Source organism: Crocodylus porosus, unplaced genomic scaffold, assembly GCF_001723895.1.
Source record: "Crocodylus porosus isolate Cpor-Errol unplaced genomic scaffold, CroPor_comp1, whole genome shotgun sequence".
NCBI lineage: Eukaryota > Metazoa > Chordata > Crocodylia > Crocodylidae > Crocodylus > Crocodylus porosus.
Window position 1 is genome coordinate 33,601,813 of NW_017728931.1, and position 24,213 is coordinate 33,626,025.

A 24,213-nucleotide genomic window follows, 5' to 3' on the forward strand; every position below is an offset into this window, starting at 1 on the left:
CCCACTTCCCCTGCAAATGCCAGGGCAGCCCACCAGCTGCTGGAGCAGGGGGGAGGGGCACAAACGCAGCCAGGGAAGAAAGGCAGGGTGCAACACGATGTACTTCCTGTTGCTGATCCAGGGGCACACACCCCCCGGGAAGAGCCCCATCACAGGCCCCCTTGCCTGCAGCCCTCCCAGGGGGCACATAGCAGCAAGCACCCCACCCCGCACCCACCAACAGCTCTCCCTGCTTTGCTCCCTACTGCAGCCCTGGGAGTGGCCAATGGGCTGTGCTGCACCCCTCCCCCTGCCCCTTCCCTAGTCCCAGCCTTACTTCTTCCCTCCCTCACTGACAGTTTTTCCCTGATTTTGTTTCCTTTTCTTCCTTTTATCCTCATTTCATCCCATTTTTTATGTTTTAAAGATAAACCTCCCAAAAATCCTGTTTTTTTTGTTTTGTTTTGTTTTTTAAATAAAAACTGAGAATACAGAACACTACCCATATGGCACCAGATATCAACTTCCAAATCTATGAGCCAAATCTCTGTCTGGTATTATCATTCAATGTGCAGATTCCATCTGCCCTGTCTGGGCATTTGTAAAACTTTTCATTAAGTGCTATGCTGTTTGCTGTCACATTCACACAAGGAACTATCCAAGATGTTCATCTTGCAAAATGTTTTTCTGAAGTGTCCATATCCAGATCTCAGTCTGTTCAGCTTGACCCATGCTTCTTTGTCAAGACTGTGCCCAACAGGGGACTTGTATGGTGTTGGTATAAAATGTTGTGGGAACAGGCCTAATCTTTCCTAGTCAATGGCCCACTCTGTTGCTGCCCATAGGTTTGGTTCAGCATCCCCAATCTCTTCCAGAAGTTTGTGGGCTTCATGTATAAACGGTTTATGACTTTTAAGCTTCCTAAGCTTCCATCTGTTGGGGTCTTCAGTTAACAGCTGATGGAGCAGGTGATTTTTGTCATTTACTGCCTCTATTGCCAGTAATGATGTTAGGATCCATCTTCTTATATCACTTGATCTATGCCCAAGAAAACAGGGAGTATATCTGTGTGCATGTAGGTTGGACAGCCCATTATGAGTCTCAGTGCACTGTTAAGTACTGTGTTGAGCTCTTTTAGCATGACAAATATTGCACCATACAGAAACTCAATATTCTGCTGGGATATATAACCATTGCAAGTGTGGTGGTTCTGAGCCCTCTGAGAATAGCCAGCACATCATGCGGTGCCAAACATCTTAAAGCAGTTACCCATGCAGACTTTACTGATGATCTTCTGAATGTGGCGTCTACAGGTGAGGGAACAGTCCAATGCAACTCCTAGACAGACTGCGGTATGCTCTGGGGGAAGGATGTGGTTGCCTACTCCGATAGTCTGTGTTCTCTCGGCTAAATGATTGTCCATGTAGACAAATGATCTTATTAAATTTACTGACGCTCAACATCAAGTGCCGCTTGTGGAAATAGGCAGCTATGAGTTCCATGTCAGTACTCAGTATCTAGTTCTGTAATCTCAATTCCATGGGCTACTATGGCAACAGTCAGAGTACATACATCACTTAAATGCTGGAAAGGTAAACTCTGAGATACATGCATTGAAAAGTATCAGTGTTAGCACCCTTGAGGGACTCCATTCTTCAGAGTTCATACTCTACTTTCTTCTCCTTGGGTAGTAGTGAGAGTTTGGTTGAAGATCACATTAATGATGAAAGTACATAGCTTGCAGCAAGGTATCAGAGTGCAGTTTATATTTGAGGCTTTGGTGTCATACAGCATCAGATGGGTTGTAAGGTTGATAAAGGCTGTGCTTGCTTTCTGCCTCATTTCAAACCCGTTTTCTAGGTCAGATATAAGAAACATAACTTGGTCAATATACACTGCTTTTTCCAAAAGCCAGCTTGTTCTTTTGGGAGCTGGGAATCAGTGATGTTCTCTGTTCTATTCAGGATTATATATGCAATGAGTTTGTATGTAACAAAGAGTACTGATTTGGATTGGTAGCTCTTTGGATCCTATGGTGGTTTACTGGGTTTCAGGATGGCAATAACATTAGCTTTCCTCCATACTTTGGAAGTTTGTTATTTTCTAGACATTTATGCATGACTTTCTGAAGCCATCTTTAATATACTGAGGCCAATGTAGTCTCTATGTCCCAATGTTTCCATCAAACCTGCTGCTGATGGGATGGTGCCAGGTGCACAGCAGAGGAAGCAGACAGATGCCTCCACGATGTGCCCACTGTTGAGATAACAAATAGTAGGGTGCCCTCAGTTTCATTGGAGCTGGATGCTGTTATGACTTGTGATCACAGCACAGCCCTAGAAACTTTGGGACTGTTGGCCAGTTCATCTGTTTGACTGCTGGAGAGCTCCATCCCTTCAAACAACAGGTCCTCTGTGGTTCACTAAACCCCTTCTGGGATGCTGGATGCTCGAAGCCAGGCAAGCCCATCTCAAAGCAATGTCATCTACCCTATATATCATACCTGAAGACTATCTAGCCTTTATGTTTTCTCACTTCCTCCCTGCTTTAGATAGAAAGGAGGCCACACACTTCCATGTGAGAAAACAGCATTTCACAAACAGGGCCTGAGAGGTCACAATATGGAGTTGTGGTAAGGTGGAAGAATAAATCTTGCACTCCATATGAGAAGAATCCTTCACACCCCTGGATTTTTCTTGTACCTTTGCCACCTTGATTATCATGGGCACAGAGATGTGCAGAGCCCCTTTATGAAACCCACGAGTGGCAAAAATGGCTGAATTTTGCCAACATCCTTTTTGCTTGGCTGTACTTAGGGTTCTTGGCAAGTGTTTCAGGAAATCTGGCACAGGGTGTTTGTGTGAGAAGACACCAGCTGGGGACACTTTTTCTGCCTGCGGTTTGGCAGTTGCCATTTCATCTGGGTCAGAAGCAACTTTCACAGACTGCTCTAACAGAGGCAGTTTGAGACTAACATATCTGGACTTACAAGTCCCAGAGGAAAAAAAGCAACAAACTGCATTTCCATCCAAGACGTGATTCCCCTCAGGCACATGTAGCAGCAGCTGTGCCCATCTGCAAGAGGGATGAACCCAACACAGATTAGGGAGACTTTAAATCCCAGTGGTTTTGAGTCTGCCACTCTATGGCAGTTGTGCTAGGCACCAGACCTTGCAGCGCAGGGGCTTGTTAAATTCATCACTCTTCCTTACTTTGTGAAAGTCCAGCTGGATAGAATGTTTGCTTGCTTGTTTTTGTGGGTTTTTTGTTTTGTTTTTAAGATGAGAAGAATGAATTCTTCAACAACTTCACAATGAAGGCTGGATTAGCAAATGCTACAAATAGCTGGAGGTTGTCCAGGTTTCATTTTGCTGCCATCTTGCAGGGAACCAGAGACACAAGACATAGGTACAGCCCTGACAGTCTCTTGTTATTCAAAGGACACTGAAGGCATATGGAAAGTGGGATACTCACTAAACACACAGTCAAAGAACTATACTTCGTAATTTCTTTAAGTAACGGTCTTCGCATCTGATCTTGGCTGTTTGCCAGTTTGTAGGTCAGTGGCTTAATTGTGGCTGCCAGCCACCAACCCATTAATGTTCTCAATACTGTATATGAATCCTGTTTGAATACAATTAGAGTAGACTCTGGACAGAAAAGCCTTTTAAGTGATGCACTGGAAACACATGCCAATGCTGTGAAAATTCAGCATTCAGTTCAGCTCTCTGAAGAACCAACTTTCACATAAATTCTAAATAATCTCTGGAAATTTTGCATACTACATTTATACAGTGATAATGCCTAAAGCCGAAGTCAGGATCAATCTATGCTTTAATTAGGGGTGTCCAATAGAGATTTTTTGGGCCAATGCCAATGGCCAACACCAATCTGATTCCGATATGCAGCTGGGCAGCTTGGAGACCAGCATTGGGCTGGCAAGTCTGGTGTGGGGGAAGGGAAGGGGCATAGGGGGCAGATCCAGGTCCCTGCGGTGGGGGAGGGAGCGGGGCTGGGGCAGGCGCTACTCAGCCACAGCAGGGCAGATGTGGGACAGAGCTATGAGTGGTTTGTCTAAGGGGCACGGGGAGGGGGCACTCCCAGCGCTGCATGCACCCTAGGAGGTCATGGGGGTGGGGGGTATGCTCCTAGATCTGCACACGGGGTGGGGCAGGCTACTGCTGCGGGCCGGGGTCCGGGCGGTGCCGAGCTCTTCCTGGCAGGGGGGCTGGACCAGGTTGTGCTGGGTGTGAGCAGCAGCAGCACTGGGAGGGAGCTCTGGGGGGCTGCAGCCACCCCAAAATTTGCCATAGACCCTTCCTCCCACTGCTGCTGCCATGCACCCTGACCACAGCCTGGCCCAGACCCTCCCCACTAGGAAGAACCTAGTACCACCCTGGCCCAACAACTCTGCCAGGCAGCCCACAGCAACAGCCCTCCCTACCCCACCCTGCACACAGATCTGGGGGTACATGGCCCCCATGCATCCCAGGGTGTGCACAGTGGCGGGATGCCTCCCCTCTCCCCCACATGCCCCCCAGACAAGCAGCTGGCAGCTCCATCCCGTGCTTATCCCGCCCTGGCTGAGCAGTGCCTGCCCTATTCCCCCCTTCACTGCAGAAGCCTCCATCTGCGCCTCCCCCCTCCAGACTTACCCACCAATGCTGTTCTTCAAGCCATCAGGCTGCGCTCCTGACCACATGCATGCTGCAGCTGTGAGCGTGCACGGGGCCATTTATCGGCCACATCAGACAAAAAAGCCAATTTCCGATACTGTCAATTTTCCCTATATAGGTGCCAATCCAATATGGGACTGAATTATTGGTGCACTTCTAGTTTTATTAACTTGGTAATCTCAGATTTTATCCAAACTATGTATATATAACTATGCATGCAACATATGTCCCAGACTGGCCCCCACATGTACCGTGTGCAGCCCACACCAGGTGCATTGTGTGTGGGACTGGGTTCAGTGCGTGTTGTATTCAGTGCACCAGTCTGAGACCCACAGGAAGCACTGAGGGCTGAATGATAGGGCTCTGTTGGCCCCATCTCTGACACCCCTGAGAAACAGATATATATATACACAGATATGTATATCTAGATCTATACAGAAGTTATCTGGGTCCCATGCAAGCAGCATGCAGAGGCTAGAGCCAGTGCACACTGCACACAGTACATGGGGCCAGTCAGGGGTTTGTGCTGCATGTGGTACCCATTCCAGACTGACCCTGCAAGCTGGGTCAAGAGTCAGCCTGGATTGGGACCACAGATCAGCCCTGCATGCTGGGGCCAGTATACAGGGCTGGTCCATCACAGGCAGCATGTGCAGCATGCACTCCAGACTGGGCTCATTCACCAGGGAAAGCATGTGCCATGACAGGCTTCATGTGCTGCATGCCCCACATAGGGCCAGAGCTGATACTGCATGTAGTGTGGAGGACTGGAGCCAGCATGTGCACTGCAAGCAGCATGTGGGACCAGTCCAGGGCACATGCTGCATGTGGTACCCATGACCTTGCAGGCTGATTCAGACATGTGGAGCCATTCTGTGGGCTAGACTGATTCTATTGATTGGTCCCATGCCTCTCATCTGCCTCATGGGACTGGATGAGATGGACACCCCTGTCATATATAGATAAAAAAACCCAATATTTAACAGAGCACTGAGCTTGGTCTCAAAATGCTTTAAGAATAAATTGTTTGGGAGTTGGTTTTTAATTTTTGTATGGGACTACAGCACTGAGCTTATCACAGTGACATTGCTTTGCAAGCCCAACAGCACCTGCAGTACTAGATTCATGAATGCTGAGTCTAATGACATAAGAATAATCCTACTAGCTCTTTCAATTTCTTCTAGGTGACAAAGGTGGCTTGTCCTGAGAAAATCAGAGCAGTTTTTCCTTTAAGAAAACCTATTGATCAACAAGACAGGCAGTCTATCAAAAATGTGTGTGGCTGTGTAGTGGCCTGGGGGTCTCTGGGTGAGTGAGCAGAGGCCAGGCAAGGAGGTGTGGGAAACAGCCATGGTCAAGAAATGATAAATGACTCTGGCAGTGGCTGCGCACTGCACCAGGTCAACAAGCATGCATTCCCACTCCAATTACCTTGGTTGCTCTCCGGCTCTGCTGTCTGACTGGCATCCTGAGCATTTCCATTACCCAACACTGGCTTTGGGGGCTGCACATTGGCCGACGCCACGTGGGCCAGCTGTGGGAAAGGGCCAGGCAAGTGTGGGGGAGGAGGCTGACGAGGGTGGTAAGGCACACCCGGTGGGCACACCCGGGATGACAGCTGCTGCATAGCGATCATCTCTGGACTGTCCATCATGGAATCCCCACCCTGGCACCCTCTTTGAACCTGAGGGGGTCCCCCAAACACAGTGGCCGGTGACTGCTGCATCCTCTGGCTGGTGGCTTTACCAGGTGGCCTGATATATCCTGAGGGAGGAACCCCATGAGGTAGGAAATTTGATTGCTCAGTCCACTGGCTGGAAGGCAGAGGCGGCCTCATAGCCCGAGGATCTATCATATGACTAAGAGCACGGGGCTGCAGAGAAGGTCCTGGGCCCATGGGGGGCTTTTCATCTGGCCCCAGGGTGGTCTGGTTTGCTGCACTGTGGCTTCCATTCCACATAGCAGGATGTGCTCGATTCAGGTATTTATATGGTCTGTACATATGGCCAGGGGGGATTTCTGAGCTCTCTGGAGGTCTCATGGGAGGTCCATTGTGCCTTGGAGGGATAAAGCCTTGCTGAAACTGTGCTGGGGGGTACATGGCATCAGGGGGTGGGCCACTCATTTGCCCAAGCTGCAGGGATCCAGGACGTGATCCCAGCGCGGAGATGTGTGTTGGTCCTGCACACACCTGCTTCTCAGGTGCAGGCAGTCTGTGTCCTCTGTGTTCATTCAGTCCAACTGGAGGCTGGGAAGGAAAGAAAGTAACCAGGTTTAGTAAAAGCTACCTCCCCTCTGGGCACACGAAAGCTACAAGAGGCACAAAAAGTAGAGATGAAAGGATCAATGAATCATGGCAATGGGTTATCTCTTCTGCTGAGAGATGATGCCATTTTCCCATGGAACCAATGAATGTAATGAGATGGAAACCACAACTACAAAAATTGTATACCATGAACAACAGGGAACGTCACAGTTCTTAGTGCTCTAGATCCACTCTATCAATGTATGCAATTCAAAAGTTGCATGCAGAAAATTCAGATTCCTTTTTTTTTGTTTGTTTGGTTGATTTTTCCTTTATTTACCTGCATAGCACAGTGCTGGTGCTGCTGAACTGGATCTCCAGGATGGGGTTCTGGTACTCGGGGTGATCCATATAGCTTAGCTGGATCTGATCCTCTCAGAGGGCCAAATGTTCCTGGCACTGCTGGCCGCTAGAGGGAAAACAGAAACTTTTATGAGACTGTAGAAGAGCAAGACTGCAGCTGTGGATGGGTGTTCTGCCCATACAGATCCAACAGGCACTCAGATTATAAAATAAATTTGACCCTTTATTCTGAGGAGATCTGTTGACAGCCTGGCTCTACCACCAGAAAGTTCTCATACATTCCAGCCACAAATCCCACAAAATAGACCTTGATATATTTATCAACCCTCCAACTATCTAAAAGCAAATGGAAAGATCAGAAAGGCAAATTGGCTAGGGGTCCAGGGGATCATCTAGCCTGTGACAGAGGCTGTAGTAACTGAGAAGGTAAAGTGTTCAGGGACCCCTCTTAGACTGCTTGATGGCTTCATGCTTCATTACAGCCTCTGGAGCTAGTGTTCCAACAAACAAATCTCACATTAACTTTATCTGGCTTCTATGTCAAAAATCAAAGAGTCATGAGCAGCAACACATTCATCTAGATTTCAGTAAAATATCTGACTGTGCTACATGAGATCAGCAGAGGAATTGTAGGGCAACAAGATGGCAACAGATGTAGTTGAAATGGGAGCATCAGGCTGAATGGTAACTACTACTAGATTTCTTTCCAGGTCAGCCACAGGACTCATTTAAAGTTAAATACCATATTTTCTCATATGCACACCATTTCTGCAGAAGAAATTCCAGCTACTGGAAACTGTACTGTGCCTTATATGCAAGAAATATGGTAAGAGCAGTTTCTGCCGCTTACTGGGCAAAAGTGAAAGTAAAGTCTGCATGAACTCACAAGGAGCAGAATAATGAATAGGTTCAGCTCTCTAGCTGTTGCTACTCAGTTACTTATTACAAGGAAAGATCTTTTTTCCTGCACCCTGCCTTTCAAAAACACAGTGCATATTTTATTCTGAGGCATGCTGTATACAAAAAAATATGGCATTTACTTTATTGACCTATGCAAAAAAGTAAGAATGTCCTGATGAAATTTGTTGATGACACCAAGTTAGGAGCTATCATTAACACAAGGAAGGACATGGGTCCTCATCATGCAGCAAGGATTTTACTTGGTCTTGGGGGAACAAAATTCTATTCTCTTGTCCTTCCCCACATTAACTTGTTAGTTCTCATAAATAACAGGCAACCCTTACCATCTGACCAGGATGTGGCACTTGGTTGGGCATTCCGCCATATTGCAGAGGACGAGGGAAGCCTCGACCATTGGAAGGGCCCACTTCTTGAGGGGGCTGTGTTGTGTTACCACTTGGGTCCTCTGCAGAGGAAGAAGAGGACGAAGATGAGGAAGAAGCAGAAATGCGGGAAGTAGCTCGGTATGGCGGTGGTTTCCCTCCATTCTCCAAGCGTTGCTGTCTCCTTCCTGGTCCATCATGGTCTCTTGATCGGGTCCAAACATTGCCAGCACTGGAGCGCCCTGTCCGACGGCTCCTCTTCTCTCGCTTCCCATCCTCTCTGATCCAAAACTCCTCATCTGTGTCCCCATCCTCACCAGGGAAGTGCTTCATCATTGCTCGGTGAAAACATCTTTCCAAGTTGTAAGCCATTTTGGTGTATTCTGCATTCAAAAGAAGAGTGGTAGAGAAACATTTTCATGGAGAGAGATAAAGGGGTGGGACAAGACTGACCCTATTCCAAATGGCTCCAATTTCTCATGTTTCTACAAAATATTTTCCTCAGAGAAGCTCTCTGGAAAAATAAGAAGGACGAGCTTTGTTTTCAATGAGGCAGCCTGGATTAGTTTCAACAGACTTTGGAACCAGCCAAATAACAGGCAACCCTTACCATCTGACCAGGATGTGGCACTTGGTTGGGCATTCCGCCATACTGCAGAGGACGAGGGAAGCCTCTGTTCAGACTTGTTCAGTAGTAGGATTGGATACCTTCAAGAAACACCTAGGTCAGGGGTTGGCAACCCCCAGCATGCGTGCCAAGCATGGCACATGAGGCCATTTTGCTCAGCACACCATGGCCAGCCCCAGCTCTGGGTAGCTGCTGCCAGAAACAGAGCCTGGGCTGCTCCCAGCAGGGCTTGCAGCATCTCAGCTGCCTGCTGGGAACAGCTACCCAGAGCCAGGGCCAGCTGCAGCTGGGAAGCTGTGAAGAGCTGTGCTGTGGTATGGAGCCCCGGTTTCAGCTCTGTACTGGTGAGTGCATGTGCACCTTGAAGCAGGCAGTAGGAGAGGTGTGAGGCACCGCAACCCCGGTCTCTCCCCTGCTCCCGGCACAGAGCTGGTGACTGGGCTCCGGAGCCTGGTGCAGCTGTTTGTAGACAGACTGGGCTCTGGGCAGCTGCAGCAAGCAGGCTGGAAACAGCTTCACAGCTCTGGCATCAGCTTCATGCTGGCAGCAACTGTGTGTACACCTCAGAGTGGACAGCAGGGCAGCGCAGACTGCCCCGAGGTGCGCGCACAGTTGCTGCCAGCGTGGAGCTCCCGGAGCTGTGGAGTCCGGCACAGCTATTTGCAGCCTGCCTGCTGCTTGCTGCAGCCAGGCTCCAGAGCCCAGTCATCAGCTCTGTGCCAGGAGCTGGGGAGAGACCAGAGTTGTGCTGCCTCATGCCCCTTCCCCACTGCCTGCTCCAAGGCGCAGGTAGGGGGTACAGAGCTGATGCCAGGGCTCCGGAACAGCTATTTGGAGCCCCCTGGCTGCAGCCGGCCCTGGCTCTGGGTAGCTGCTGACAGCCACAGAGCTTGGGGTGGGGGGCAGGGGTATAAGTAGGGCATCCTGCCATGTACCTCCTGCCTTCGTTTTCTTTTTCTGGCATGCTGGCACTCCAGCACCTTCCAAGGTAGGCATTGTGGTGTTTTTCAGCACTCCGGCCATAAAATATTGCCTACACCTGACCTAGGTATTACCAAGTAGTACTAGTGACACAGTTATGCTCCGAGTTATCATTTAACTTTATCATTAAACCAATGTCCAAGGACAGCCTTAATAGGGACTGCATAGCTGAATATGTGAACTATCAAACCCAGCTTTAAACAGAGGCCCTGAACAGTCAGTTAGGTGAAAGTGTTGAGAGAAAAAAGGGTTAACCTCCACATTCCAAATAAATTGGTGCCAAACAAATTATTTTATTTCCCTCCAGACAGAAGTCCCACCCATAATTGAATTTGATTCTATTTACAACTATTCATGGACTGCTCCAAGTTGCTGCACTGCACTCTCAGAACATGGGAAGGGTGATGAAAAGTTTTTTCTATGGGCAGTTTCTAAACATCCTCTTGACTTACGGGCACCGGAGGTGCATCATGAGCATCAGTCAACCTACATGTCTTATTTCTATAAAATATTCTGCTCACAAAAAATTCTTGATCTTCAGTGAAGTCAATAGAGAGACATGTGGAAGTGTCTGTGAAAACTGCATTCTGATTCTTTCCTCTTTACCACCTCAACATTTTTTTTTGCAGGACACTGCCACTGAAAATAGATCTTTTTCTCAGTCCCTGAGCACAGGATTCCCTTAGCTGGAACCCACCTCTGAGGAATCTAAGTTCCTCCTGCCCTTCAGGGAATTTTCCTGTCCAGCCCACAGATACAGGTATGAGTGAGACAATGTGTAACACTGCCGTAGTACAAACCTGCATGTTTCTCACCACCTATACACCTGGTTTCAACTGCCACACAGGGGAGTCCTGATTCTAATCAGGGTCTCCCTAGTAACTGGCCCATGTAGCAAGAGGCAAAAGACGACAACAAGAACACCATTTCCTCCAAAAGGCTACATGTACTGGATATTCCTTATTTAGTTTTACAGCAGGGCTGTCCAACTGGCAGCCCACGAGCCTCATACAGCCCGCGGCCCATAGGCTACTGCCCGGCCACTATTCTCACTGCTCAGGTCCAGTTTCTCATTCCTCCCAGCTAAGGTCTCTGGGTCCCCACTCCCTCTGCAGTCTCTCCTCTGGCTTCTGTTTCCCATCCAGCCTGCTTCTGAGGATGGCATGGTGGGAGGGAGCTCAGGAAATAGACCTGGTTGCCCGTGCAGCCAGGAAGGCAGAGGGACTGTCTTTGTGACTATGGAGGTAGACCCTAGAAGGCCTGCCCCTGTGGTGTGTGGCTTGTACTACATGAGGCCCAGGGGTGTTATGGCTCATGGGGCACCTGGTCCTCTACCAACCAGAGGTTGGACAATTCTGCTTTACAAAGCAAAGCAAACTCCTGCCCTCCATAAAATTCCCTGCTACTCAACCATGGCATGGAAGACACAAGCACAAAAGGAAACATGCCTACAAAGACATCTCTTCTCTTTGTAATTGACTCTCCAAGTAACCAGAGAACCCAATGATTCATGCAACATTCTAGGCCCAAATACTTAAGCACATGAAGAACTTTACACATGTGAGCAGACGCCCTTTAATCAGTTAATGCATATATTTAAAGTATACAATTCATGCATTTAAGTACCCTGTTGAATCAGGCCTTAGTATCTAGGAACACCTATTTTTTATTCCAGCCTCCAGAAAGTACCTGAAGGAAGAGTTTTGGAGTCTTGTACAAGCCAGCTAATGGCAAAGAGGGAGACGCCTGTGGCTGTACTGACCAACTGCTGACAAGACAGAACAAATCTTCTCTCACTGCTCTTACCACTGCCTTCTCCATTGTACTTGAGGCAATTCCTGAACATGGTCTTCATGTCACCCACAAACTCTTCCTTGGTGCAGTACTGACCTCCATTCAACTTCTTCTCCATGCTGGAGATGTCCATGGGAGCCTGCAACACACCAAGTTCAGTCAAAACAAGCACTAGTAAGGTCCCAAAGACAGTCTCACTACACCCTGTATTATTGCTATAGGGCAACTTCCTACTGGATTTTAAGGCCAGAGAGGACCACTAGACTCATGTAGCCTGAACTTCTGCATAACAGAGAAAACAGATCTTCAGACAACTGATCCAATGCATGGATGTCTATTAATCCAGTCACCAAAGAACAAAATGGAAGATCTGACCCACCAGGCTGGACTACACAGCCTACCTTAATGATTTGGTAGTAGTTTGGAGCATATGATTCATCGACTGGTTCTAAAAAGGGCCAAGAGTCCTTGTGAGCCTTTACCACATCCAGAACTGGCAGCAACAAAAGGAACAAAAGGAAGACAAGCCATTACACAACCTCAGTAGATATTAGCTTATTTAAAATCTAACAAAGCAAAAGGTTGGGATAGAAGACTAACCTTTGTACATGGCAGTGAATTCATCATCCAATTCAAAGCTGCAAACAGGAAGCAAAAATGTGAAGCTCAAGGAATGCACATGCTTTTCTTCCTCACTTTTCCTCCACCCCAGAGGCAGGGCTGCCACATTAATGGGCACACCTTCAGAGAGATGCCCTCTTGCCTGCACCACAAAATCTGCTGTTCATTCCAACCCCACTCCTGTCTGTTCTATTACCCGAAACACATTCTCTCACACTCCCTCTTTGTACATGTGTTCAAATGATCTAAAATAATTCTCCCAGGTTTATCTTCCTGGTAGAAAAAGTTACCCACAGGCACCTGATCAGATAATCAAATGGTGAGCCCTTGAGGAGCAGAGAGCTTGCAGTGCTGCCACTGCATTCAGGGGTTTCCTCCTGTGCATGCATCTCAATATGCTCTGCAAACTCCTTCAGTCTACCCAGAGACAGATAGCAACAATGCACAGGGCAGCCCTGATAGGCTACCTCAGAGCAGTGTCTAGGTCAGCCCATGTCTCCCTGCAGCACAACAGGGGGATTGTGAAGGGGATGTGTTTTGCTCTCTGCATGGCTGAAGCAACAGAGTCCAAACACAGTTTCCCTGTGTGTAGGAAGGAGGATGGCTGGGGGGTAAATGGGGGTGGGGAGGGCACATAGGAGAAAAGCACCATAGGATGCTGGAGAACTGCTGTGGCTTCTCTCAGAAAAGAACATGTACAGACATTTGCTCTCCTAGGAGAAACTCTCCTGGGGGTGATTTAACACTGGTTGTTCCTGGTTTATTCTTCTCATGGAGCCATCACTTTTGTTCTGTACACTTATAATTTCGCCTGGAAAAGCAGCAACTCTGGACATGAATATCTGTACATGGCCTCCCTCTCACTAGCCATATTCCTCCTGCATATATATTCGCTATGTGGGTATGGGTGTACATATGTGCTGCATACCCAACAGCTGGTGATACTCACAGATCCTTGGTCCTCCTTTCATCCCTAGTAGGGGAACTGGGATCCAAGTGGGAAAGTTCTGGGGGAAGCTCCTTCCCCTGGGCCAGCAGCCAAGCCCGCTCTTCTCGAAGCTTCCTCCGCCTGGCTCGTTCTGCAGAGGGAGGGCAGAGACACAATGTAGCTTAAGCTTCTTACCTCTCACCAATAATATCATGCAAGTAAGCTAGGCAGGCTGTTCACCTACCCTGTGCAGCTGGGAGCATGTTGAACCTACAAAGATGGTGGGAAGGTGTTGACTTGTTCAAGGGCTTCACTCAATGTGATCACCCTCCTAGAAGCAGTAGTAGCAAGCAAATGCAAAGGAATTAAGGTTACAAAAGCACCACTGCCTGTCTTTTCTCATCTCTCATCACTGTAGTGCAATGGCTGGCAGTCTGTTTCCAAATTCCTACATAACTTGCTGGTCTATGCCTACTGACTGGCATATATCGAGGTTGGCAGGCGACTTTGTCAAGCAGCCAGAAGTAGTGCCATTACTTTCACCTGAAGGAAAGTTCTTAAGCTTTCCCTACAAACACTGAGGAAGACATAAGTCTCCGTTTTCCTTGAAATGAACAGACAGTCGCATCCCACATGGTGGGAATGGATTCCTTTCCTAGTTCCTTTTATTATATGAGAAGGCACCTTTGATGCTACTACTTTGATGACAGCTGTGAGAAAAATGCTAAGCTCTATGAAACATTTCAGGTGAGGGGAAAGTGACAGAGATTCCAGTTGGACACTTCCAACAGGAGCAGTCCTAATGTGGCTCCACGCATAACTGATACATCTCAGCAATTGTCTGAGGAGAAAATGGGTGCGTTATTCAGAAGTAGTTCCAGGGAAAGCATTTCCAATCCTGAATGAGTGACAGAACAAGAGATAGTCCCAGTTTACCCTCACAAAACTTTGGCTAGAACTACATTTCTAAAATTTGGGAAGGAGGGTAAGAGGACAACTTGATACAAAAGTCAAGAGATAAATTAAAGCTGGGTATAACAAGGATGGAAAGGATGCAAGAACCTTGGAATGCTTTTACTGCGACTGAGGAGACATGAAACAGAGGGCCCTTTTGTGAAATCTGACCAACTCATGTTTTCTTCAGAGTTTAATACCAGGCAGCTGAGTGGTGGCATTCAGATGTATATGCAATTCCTAAATGGGAGGAAGTTAAAGAGTTGCCTCCATGATATAACACACTACACAGACTTTGGCCCATGGGAAATGGATCCTCAACAAAGACTTACAGACCTTGAAATCATACTCTAAACTTAGAAACTATAAGGTTTTCTGGAGGCTTGGAAAGAAATTACAGACCAGTGATAGGGGAAGATACAGCTGATAAATACTCCTATGATGCAGCTTTTGTCTATTGTGACCTAGGATACCAACATTTGTTTTAGCAAACAGCCCAGTGTTGTACAGTTCTCAGGCTACAGAGAAACAACTCCTCAGAGAACCTACTGCATTAGTTAGAAACCAAGAAAGGTGGAGGATGCAGAAGAAATTAAATAGGAAAAGCTGAATCTTGTAGGCTGATCCAGAAGACCAGAAGAGGAACAAAAGGACTCAGACCTGAGTTGGCCTAGTTGGAAGTAAAAGGAAGAAGAATCCATCATCTGGCATCTTTTCAAACTTGCAATGCGGAAATTCCAACACAAAACCATATGTAGGTACAGGGCTATTACATATATTGATGAACTTGATTTCACACCTCAGAAGAGGGTCACTTACATGACTGGATGTCTCTATGATGAGCTGATGATAACTGAGCACTTAAGCCTTTTAACAGCAAATGGACACACCTAGCACTGATAGGAACAGACCAAATGGAGGTGTAGACTTTAGGAAGCTTTTTATAGTCTGTGGCATTTTGCACTGATGAACTGTTTGAAAATTTAGGAAAATCCTCGATTATCCTGCTAGAGTTCAGTTATGACTAATGGTCACTTTATCACTGCAGTTTAAATAATCTCTCATCTGTGAAGCTACAGATGAACGATCAATACACTGTCACACTTCTAAGCCACAAAGAACCCGGCTCACCTGACTCCAAAACTAGCTAGTGTCTGAACAGTTTTTTTCTATGATTTTCCAGTTGAATATTTGTGCAACATGATGCTACAGTAGCACCTGGGAAGATCACCTGACATGCCTAACTGCTGTCCTGGTAGAAATACAGAGGTTAACATAGACAATATACTAGGGCAACCAAGTTTCCTAAGCCTTGTAGCCACAAATCAAAAAAATGTGATACAGTTAGGAATCACAGGAAGTGCCAATGATTTGCGCCCAGCTCCTCATCTCAAGCAATAATGCGTCATTAAATTACTTCCTGCAAGAACCACATTTCAGCTGCCAGAGAGCTCCAGTTCTGCTTAAGAGCTACAGCCTGGCCACCCATTATATGTTCAGAGAAATACAAATGGACCCAGCCAGAGGTTACGTACCTGGGTTAAGCTTATCATCAGGCTAACTTATTATCAAGCTAACTAAGCAAAGGGCTTTTGAAGTTTCATTAGATAATACCAACATTTCATTCTCAATGCTTCTCCCACTGCAGAACACCTTACAAAAAGGTAAACAATAAAAAAAAATGGACTGCAACCTTCAGGTAGGCCTTTGTCACCCTGAACACCCTGAGTTTAAGGATCTGCTAAACATGTAAGTTACCACAGGGTAACAATGGTTTGAACTTACAACGCCTTAGCCACTCCATGGTAACAACCTGCATTTGTGCTCTTACTCCTTGACCCCAGTTAAGTGTGACGCAGCTTGCTCCTCAATGGAAACAGGTTAATCTCCTGTGCATTTAAAGTGGGATAAGAGTATGCACATGGAATAGCTGATGTGCTGTAAATTTCCACCTTAGTTTACCTTCCAGCAATTTGTTCATGGATCCAATTCCTTAGCAAGTCTGAACTGTGAAAAACAAATGATTTTATCCTTGGGTCACTTCCTGCCTTTGAAGAAAACTGTCTTATAGAAAATATTAGACCCAGTCTCACTGAAGATTGGTTTGGTAATAGAAGGGCTGTTGAGACAAAAAATATTACTTGGATGGTTGATGTTTCTATGGCCAAGTCTGTGTTAAAAAGATACAATTTTCAAATCAGTGTACACCAGTATAAAAAGGCTTTTTAAATCTAAGTAAATCTGTTTTAAAGTTGACTGGCAACAAGTTTAAACTGAACTTACACCATTCTTAAGTCAAAATAGGGATATCCACACAAAGGTTAGTGCCAATTTACCTGAATCAGTTAAAAATGGATTTAAACTAACAAGGTGGATTTCCTTGTATAGACAAAGCCTAACATCATTGGGTCATTCAGTGGTTCTATTTACCAAGCAACTCATGCAGCTGAAATAAAAGCAGTTTCAGAGAACCTCTGAACTTTTTCGATACATATTTACAACACCTCTGCCAGGTACAGATGTTATTATTATGCCAATTCAAGATGGAGAGCTATAGCAGAGAGATTATGCGATTTGCCAAGATAACACAGGATGTTTGTGGTGGAGCTAAAAACTGAGAGTCTGTGGTTAAAGCAATGGACTGTGATTAGACAGGCAACCAGAGGATTATGAAGACTAAGAATGTAAATGGATTTTCAAAAGGTTTGTGGGGTGGGAAGCAGAAACAGCTGTTCTTAGATGTCATCCAGCTTGTAACCAACCATCTGGTCAGCAGATTGTTTCTTCCTGGTAAGTCTGCATGGTTTTCATTTTTCTTTTTTTTTCTTCTGCTTACTTTGTTCACCAGCCCTTGTCCTGCACTGTTTGCCTCCAGAGCAAATTTCTGGGGATACTCTGGGTCTCCCTGAGACTGCAGCTGCAGTAACCAAGCCATTTATTGGGCTGATTGTGGGTCTGGCACGATCCTACAGCCCAGAAAAACTGCCTCCAACTTCAAGGTCACATCTGCTTCTGCTCCTTCAGCTCCCAAATACTGAGGTGGAAGAGTGACAGAAAGAAAGCAAGAATCACCTCTTTTCACTTGGGCGGGACGGTAACCAAACAAACTGAAACAGATTAATCACATGGCAAATACCATATTTGCTGAAATCCAAGACAAGATCCCCCCTGCCCCATTCAACACAAGGGGGAAAAGCCCTTGTCCTCAGTTTCAAGTGCAAGTGGAGGAGGGCAGTGGCTGCAGCTGCAACTTCAAACCCAGAGTTGAGATCACAGCTGTTGCCCCTGCTGCTTCCTCACCCCTGCCCCCCTCCCGCCTTTTCTTCCTGCCTAGGGCAGGGAGCGTGAAGCACGTACTGTCTCCAGCCCAACCTACTGATGCAGTGGTGGCAGCAGTTCTTGCCCCGGGACCAGAGCCAGGGCTGAAGCTACTACCACCGCAACACCTGCTACTACAATAACAGCAACAGTGTGGCTAGGTGAACTAGCAAGCAGAAAAGCACCTGAAGTTGCCATCTGCATAACCTAATTCTTCATCTGGCCCCCTCAGCACACATTGCCCCTCTGATGGCAACACCCTTTCCCCTTCTCCAGCAGAACTTATCCATCTTTCAGCATTTCTGCCTATGTGTTTTAGGTAAACTACAGCATATGCCACAAAGGCAATGAAAGGTCACCTGGGCTGATCAGATATGTAGGGACAGTAGAAGAACATGAAGCAACTGCAAAACAACTCTATATAGGAGGAGAAGGAAAGGATAGGGATGTTGAAGTGGATAACACAGAGGTGGTAAGAAGGCAGCACAGCTGAAAGAAATAGAAGAGGACAGCTACCAGACACTGAAGGAGAAGGAGAAGGAAGAGAAGTTAGTGGGCCGAACAGACCAGAGAGGATGACACCCCAATTCTAAGGTAAAGCATGCACTGGCTCCCTCTTGGATGTACATTAATGTTCCTGACACTAGAGAAGTGTAAATGGCAGGTCCCAATTCAGTTTACCAGCAAGACCCCCAAACATTTCCACTTTTGCTTCACCTATCAGTGATGCATACCTTCCACAGCTTTCACCTTCTCTTCCATCTCCCTCTTCCTCTCTTCTTTCAGCATCTGTTCCTGCTCCCTCTTCTGCACAGCTAGAAGGATTTGGCGCTCCTCCTCTTCCTCCCTGCGCTTCTGTTTCTCCATCCTACTGAGGACACTTGGAGTTGCCTGAGACAAAAAGATGCATGTGGAACTGTCATGGTCTCACACAAAGGGCAGCACTGGCTCATGTGTATCCAATCACAGGTAGATTTACTGTATAGGGTCCAAAAAGAGAACTACAACAAATGCCAGAAATATAATTTCCCATATATATATATTAGGGGAAAATTATATGGAAAATATGTCTGGCATTTGTTGTAATTATCTTTTGTATCATATGATACAAGCAATTCCCCTATATACAACCAATCAGCTCTCCATCTCTCACTCCTGCTTTATCCTCTCCTTATACCACTCTTGGAGCAGAGGGATTGTATGTGTTGATATCTGTCTTTCAGACTTGACCTAGGAGGGGAGCAGGATTTTTACAGAGACCTTGTATCTGGGTGACTGACAGCTGTCCTCTCCTTAACCATTCATGAAGCATAGAGGGATTGTCATACAACACAAAATCCCTCTGTGCTCCAAGAGTGCTATGAGGATAGAACAACTGTCAGTCACCCAGATACAAGGTCTTTATAAAAACCCTGCTCACCTTCTAGGTAGAGTCTGAACTGAAGGGTTGCTAAGGAATTTGGGCCTCTCAAAGATATGGAGTACTCTGGATTGGAAAGGGGCCTCGCATCGTTATCTTTGGTAGTTTTTTTCTGATTTACGAAAGATTTATTTGAATCAGATTTTTTTTGGTTTTGCCATACCCTTTGAACAGGTCCTGCCACCAAATATTCTCCTTGTGCAGTTTTTCATTGCCCCACTTCCTTCCCAAGCCATAGCTCTGACACAGTGTAATGTTGTATACATTTGATCTAGGAAGAATGACAATTCCACAGAGCAGGAATCACCTCCCTTTCTTCAGCCATGAAGTGCAATGCAGACATGCAGCACTACAGAAATAAAAGTTATTGGCTTTATGGCATTAGAGGCTGAATGTGTGGGTCTGTAACATTTCCATTTTACTTAGATTCTGCTTTAAAAAAGAGAAAAAGAAAAAAAAAAGATCCTCTGGACTTCTCACTGAAATTTTAATTTGATAATAATCCAGGTCCACAGGCTCACCACCTTAATTTTAAGGGTATAAATCAACTATCACTTGGGCATAAGGGATTTCCTGAGTATATGGGCATCTTGACCCATGCTCTGGGGCAGGGTGGAGCGGCCACTCTAATTAAAGTGCTTGCAGCATCTTGTGTATTCAGCATCCTGCGCTTCAACATGGCAATGAGGGAGCTTTAATTACTGCTCGTTCAAAGAGATTTAGTTAAAAACAACCTTTAGTTAAAGTGCCCCTGCCACCATTTTGAAGCACAGGGAAGCAGAATACAAGGATGCTGAGGCTGCTGGAGCTAATTAGCACATGGTGGAGCAGGCATCAGGTAGGTGCTGTAAGTGACCACCTGATGTCCGTCAGCTACCACTCAGACTGTCCACTTTTCTTACTCCATAATTAAATCCCTCAAAAAGGCCTTCACTCAAATCACCATTGTTGTACTACTCCGTGTGCCTAGAAATGGGATCTGAGGATGTACTGATAAATGGTTAAAAATGTTGCCTAATTTCACTGCATGTGTTGTAGACGGTCTTCATTCCTTCCCCCGCCCCAAGCCAAAATGCCATTTGACAATTTTCTGCAGCTGTGCTCCTTGGGAAAGCATCCTATACTATCCTTTAGCCCCACTTCCACCAGCAACAGTATGTTAGGAGGTTCACTGGCATTTCTGTTGGTAGGGAAAAGTAGTCCACTTAAGATATTTAGTCATGGCCCCAGGTTGCTTTTCAGCATCACCCATGTATCTTGCAGGGATAGTCAGAAAGGAAAAATAGAAATGCCAATCCTGCACTAGCCAGAGTGCAGTGAACCCTTTGGGCACTACCTTCCCCCACGGAATGGTCTCATTTATTTGAATCTGAATCCCCCCAGCATCACAGTACCCAATTAAACCTCTCAGACCCACCATCTGTATCCTAGGAATCACCACACAGAATCATAGCAATTAGAGAAGGAATTTACTCTTCTAGTCCCTCTCCCTGGCTGCTGCAGGATCCTTCCTATAGGGATTTTTAATCTTTGGCCAGTCTAAATACCACAAGGAACTAAAGCTCACATTGGTTCCCCAGAAAAACTATTCTACAGGCTTATCCTTGTTAGCCTATTTCTCTTCAAATTCACTCTATTTTCTTCCTCTTAATTTCATCCAGTTATTCCTAGTTATACTCTTTTGTACATTCTCTTCTTCCTCACATTCCAACATTTCTCTGCTTTCTTAGACGCTTAAAAAATCCAAATGTGTATAATCAGGTTAAAATATCAGTCAGACCTTCCAACTTTGCAGTTATTTTAGTTGGTTTTCTCAGACTTCTCTCCCATTGCTCTACAACCTATTTTTGGGATGCCCAGAATTGACTGCAGGTGTAGTTGTAAGAGTTTTACAGAGAGGGACTGCCACCTCCATACTCTGTGGCACAATGCCTTGGTTTACGCAGCTCACAACTGATCTTCTTAGCTACCACTTCAAATGGCAAATTTCTCCCTCATTTAATCTAAACTATCACCCAGGTCTCCTTTGCTTTGTTACCTGATCATAGGCTGAATTATACAAGTAACTGCATGTGAAAATTTAGATTTAGGAGCAATCCCACTAAAATCAACAGGTCTCCATAGGCAAGTCAAATATTTGCAGAGTTGAGACATTGTCATTGTTTCTTCATACATCTCCCAGTTCCTCACTGGTTTTCAAACTACCTGAAAAGTAATGGAATTAATAGGGGTGCACCGATACAGATTTTTTGGGGCTGATACTGATAGCTGATTTTTAAAGAGGCACATTGGCCAATACCAATCTGATTTCTGATACCAGCTTGGCAGCTTGAAGAGCTGCATACAGGTGGTTCAGGCCTCTACAGTGAGGGAAGAGAGGGGATGGGGCAAGCACTGCCCAGCCAGGGTGGGGTGGGTACGGGACAGAGCTGGGGCTAGTCTGGTGGGCATAGGTAGGGGCTCTCTAAGCTGTGCTCCTCACCGCCTACGTACTGCGCTGTGGCAGCACGCATGTACGGGCCATTTACTGGCCAAATTATCAGCCGTATCAGGCTGATTTCCAATACAGACAATTTTCTTTATATTGGTGCTGATCTGATATGCTGCAAACTCCTTTCCAGCCCTAGACTTTTTCCAATATAACCACTAGATAAACTTTCTACAACTCAAACCACAGTACTTCATTATTTTATACTGCAGAAGCACTCAAAACATTCTGGGTGTTGTTACAACACATAGGACATGGGAAGCCAAGATGAAGGGGGACTAGTCACCAAACGCAAGTATGTTACAAGTTTTACTTATGGTGTAACAGCCAGTTTTCTGATCCATCTCAAAATGTGTCCAAGCAAATGCGTGCAACACATTGAGCACTTTCCGCAGGCGCTAATATACTGAAGTGACCCTCCTTTGCCTCAGACTCGGCCATAAACATAGCAACTATTGGCTTTCACCTTTAACATTCTGGGAAGGCATGATCATAGTACCTAGAGGTTGCATGGTTTATAATGACCCTTCTCAGAGCCACCCCAGGTGCACTCAAGTATCCTTCTGCCATATCTATGTAATATATCCACACAATATTCAGACAACAGCAAGAGCCTTATGCCATTACATACGAATGCAGGGCTTAGAGATCACGCAAGACAGTTTTAAACAAAACTAAGGAGTGCCTAACAAACCTGGCACCATTCTGGTAACAGAAAAAGACGATAAGACAAGGAAATCACCAACACAATACAGGGAGCACCAAAATTTTTAACATACATCCACAACACAACCAGATGCTTCTTGTGGCTCTTGTAGTGCAGCCAGGTTTGAACAGAAAAAAGGGGCGAACAACCTTAGTTATAGGATGGAGATGTTAAGATGCTCTGGACACAAAGTGGCAAGATTTTCAGTGTGGCCGAGCACACAACATTCCACAAAAGAATCAGTGGAAGCTGAAGATGAGCCCAGATGTCACTGCCACCCTAGCAGCATAGAATCACAGAAAATTTGGTTTGGAAGGCACCTCAGGAAGTCATCTAGTCCAACCCCCTGCCCAAAGAAGGACCATACCCAGTTAGATCATCCTTGTCTAGCTGGGTCTTACAAACCTCCAAGGATGGAGATTTCACAACCTCTCTGGGTAGCGTGTTCCAATGGTTTACTACCCTCCTTGCGAGTGTTATTTCCTAACCTAAGGGTGGGGAGCAGGGGAACAGTGATACGCGGGTGCTCTGTCCCTGCCTGTTCTGTTGTCCCGCACTGCCAAACTACAGCCACTGCTGCTGCCTCTCACTCCCAACCCACTGACTCCAACCCTGACAGTGGCCCTCATTCCCAAACCGCAGTACCCTGCCCCCCTGGACCTTGATGGTACCCCTCACACTTGACCTGTACCACCACCCCCACCCCTGCTGGTGCTCCTCACTCCTGACCTGCAGCCCCTTGGCCCCCTGCCCTGCCAGTGCTCCTCACTCCTGACCCACAGTCCCCTGCCACCCCAGCTGTCCCTGTACTGACTGGGCTGGAAGGCAGTGGCTGATTCATGCAGGCTGTAGCAGAGTGTGTCCAGCCTCAGCGTGGGCTGGAAGGAAGGAGGAAGGGAGGCTTGTGGCACACCCCCACCATGGGACAGGGCTGCCATACTGTTCCAAGCAGCCTAGCCATGGCCTCCCTCCCCTTCTTCCCCCACTCCTCCCAGGCCACTCAGCCCCTGAGAGCATAGACACTGGCCCCTGTGCTATGGGCCCAGCCACAGAGTTCCCCGTTGCCTTCAGAGTACCCCCCCACCCCTTCCCCCCACTGGAGGGCCAGGCAATCCCCTGCCCCCTGTGCCCTGTTGCAACCCCAGGCCCCATCCCTCTGCCCTGACCAAATGCCTGGGATTTTGCTTTGGTCAACTGGTAGGAGCAGGGGGAGGGTGATCGGAGGCAGCAGGGAGCACCACATGGGTCTGCGCGCATCTCTACAACTGCAGGTAGGTAACATCTGTACTCCCTATTGCCTCCAATTGCCTTCCCCCTGTTCCTGCCAATGGAGCAAAGCAAAATCCTGGACATTTGGTCAGATTTCAAAAATCCACCCATATGGAGATCAGAGGGCTCAAAGAGAGAACGTCTCAGAAAACCTGGACTTATGGTAATCCTGGCACAAGAAAACCTTACTTTCTGTAACAGTTGGTAACTTCACTCACATAAAACAATCCCCGATTTCTGTTGTTTTAATGCAACTACCTCCTTCCTTCCAGCAGAGAGCACTGCAGGACACAGCATCACTGTCTTCTGTGCACTCAGCCCTAAAGGGCTGAGCTTCTGCCTTTGTGTGGCTTCTAAGAGGGCTGTCTCAATACACTCAATGCCGAAATTCAGTAACATGGAGCACTGGTTGTTCTGGCCTACCCCCAACTTGTGCACAGCTTATGCCCCTTCCCCTCAGCCCCTGAATGCTCCCTGTGAGGATTTCCGTTGTTTCTCCTTAATGAGGGTGCTACTCAGAAGGCTTTTAATGAGGAGCTAATCTGAACCACCTGTTGCAA

General features: G+C 46.7%; 1 protein-coding gene across 2 annotated transcripts in view; it reads right to left on the reverse strand.

Moving 5' to 3' along the window:
- The window catches only part of LOC109316452 (cat eye syndrome critical region protein 2), a 74,646-nt gene that overhangs the window by 13,166 nt on the left and 37,267 nt on the right, over positions 1–24,213 (reverse strand). For both annotated transcript variants that reach the window (XM_019544545.1, XM_019544544.1), the window contains 8 exons: positions 18,505–18,661; positions 13,520–13,649; positions 12,550–12,587; positions 12,351–12,442; positions 11,962–12,088; positions 8,508–8,929; positions 7,241–7,369; positions 6,087–6,903 (listed from right to left, as the gene is read on the reverse strand). In XM_019544545.1, the coding sequence (XP_019400090.1) occupies positions 6,087–6,903; positions 7,241–7,369; positions 8,508–8,929; positions 11,962–12,088; positions 12,351–12,442; positions 12,550–12,587; positions 13,520–13,649; positions 18,505–18,661 (1,912 nt within the window). The remainder of the gene's footprint in view (positions 1–6,086; positions 6,904–7,240; positions 7,370–8,507; positions 8,930–11,961; positions 12,089–12,350; positions 12,443–12,549; positions 12,588–13,519; positions 13,650–18,504; positions 18,662–24,213) is intronic.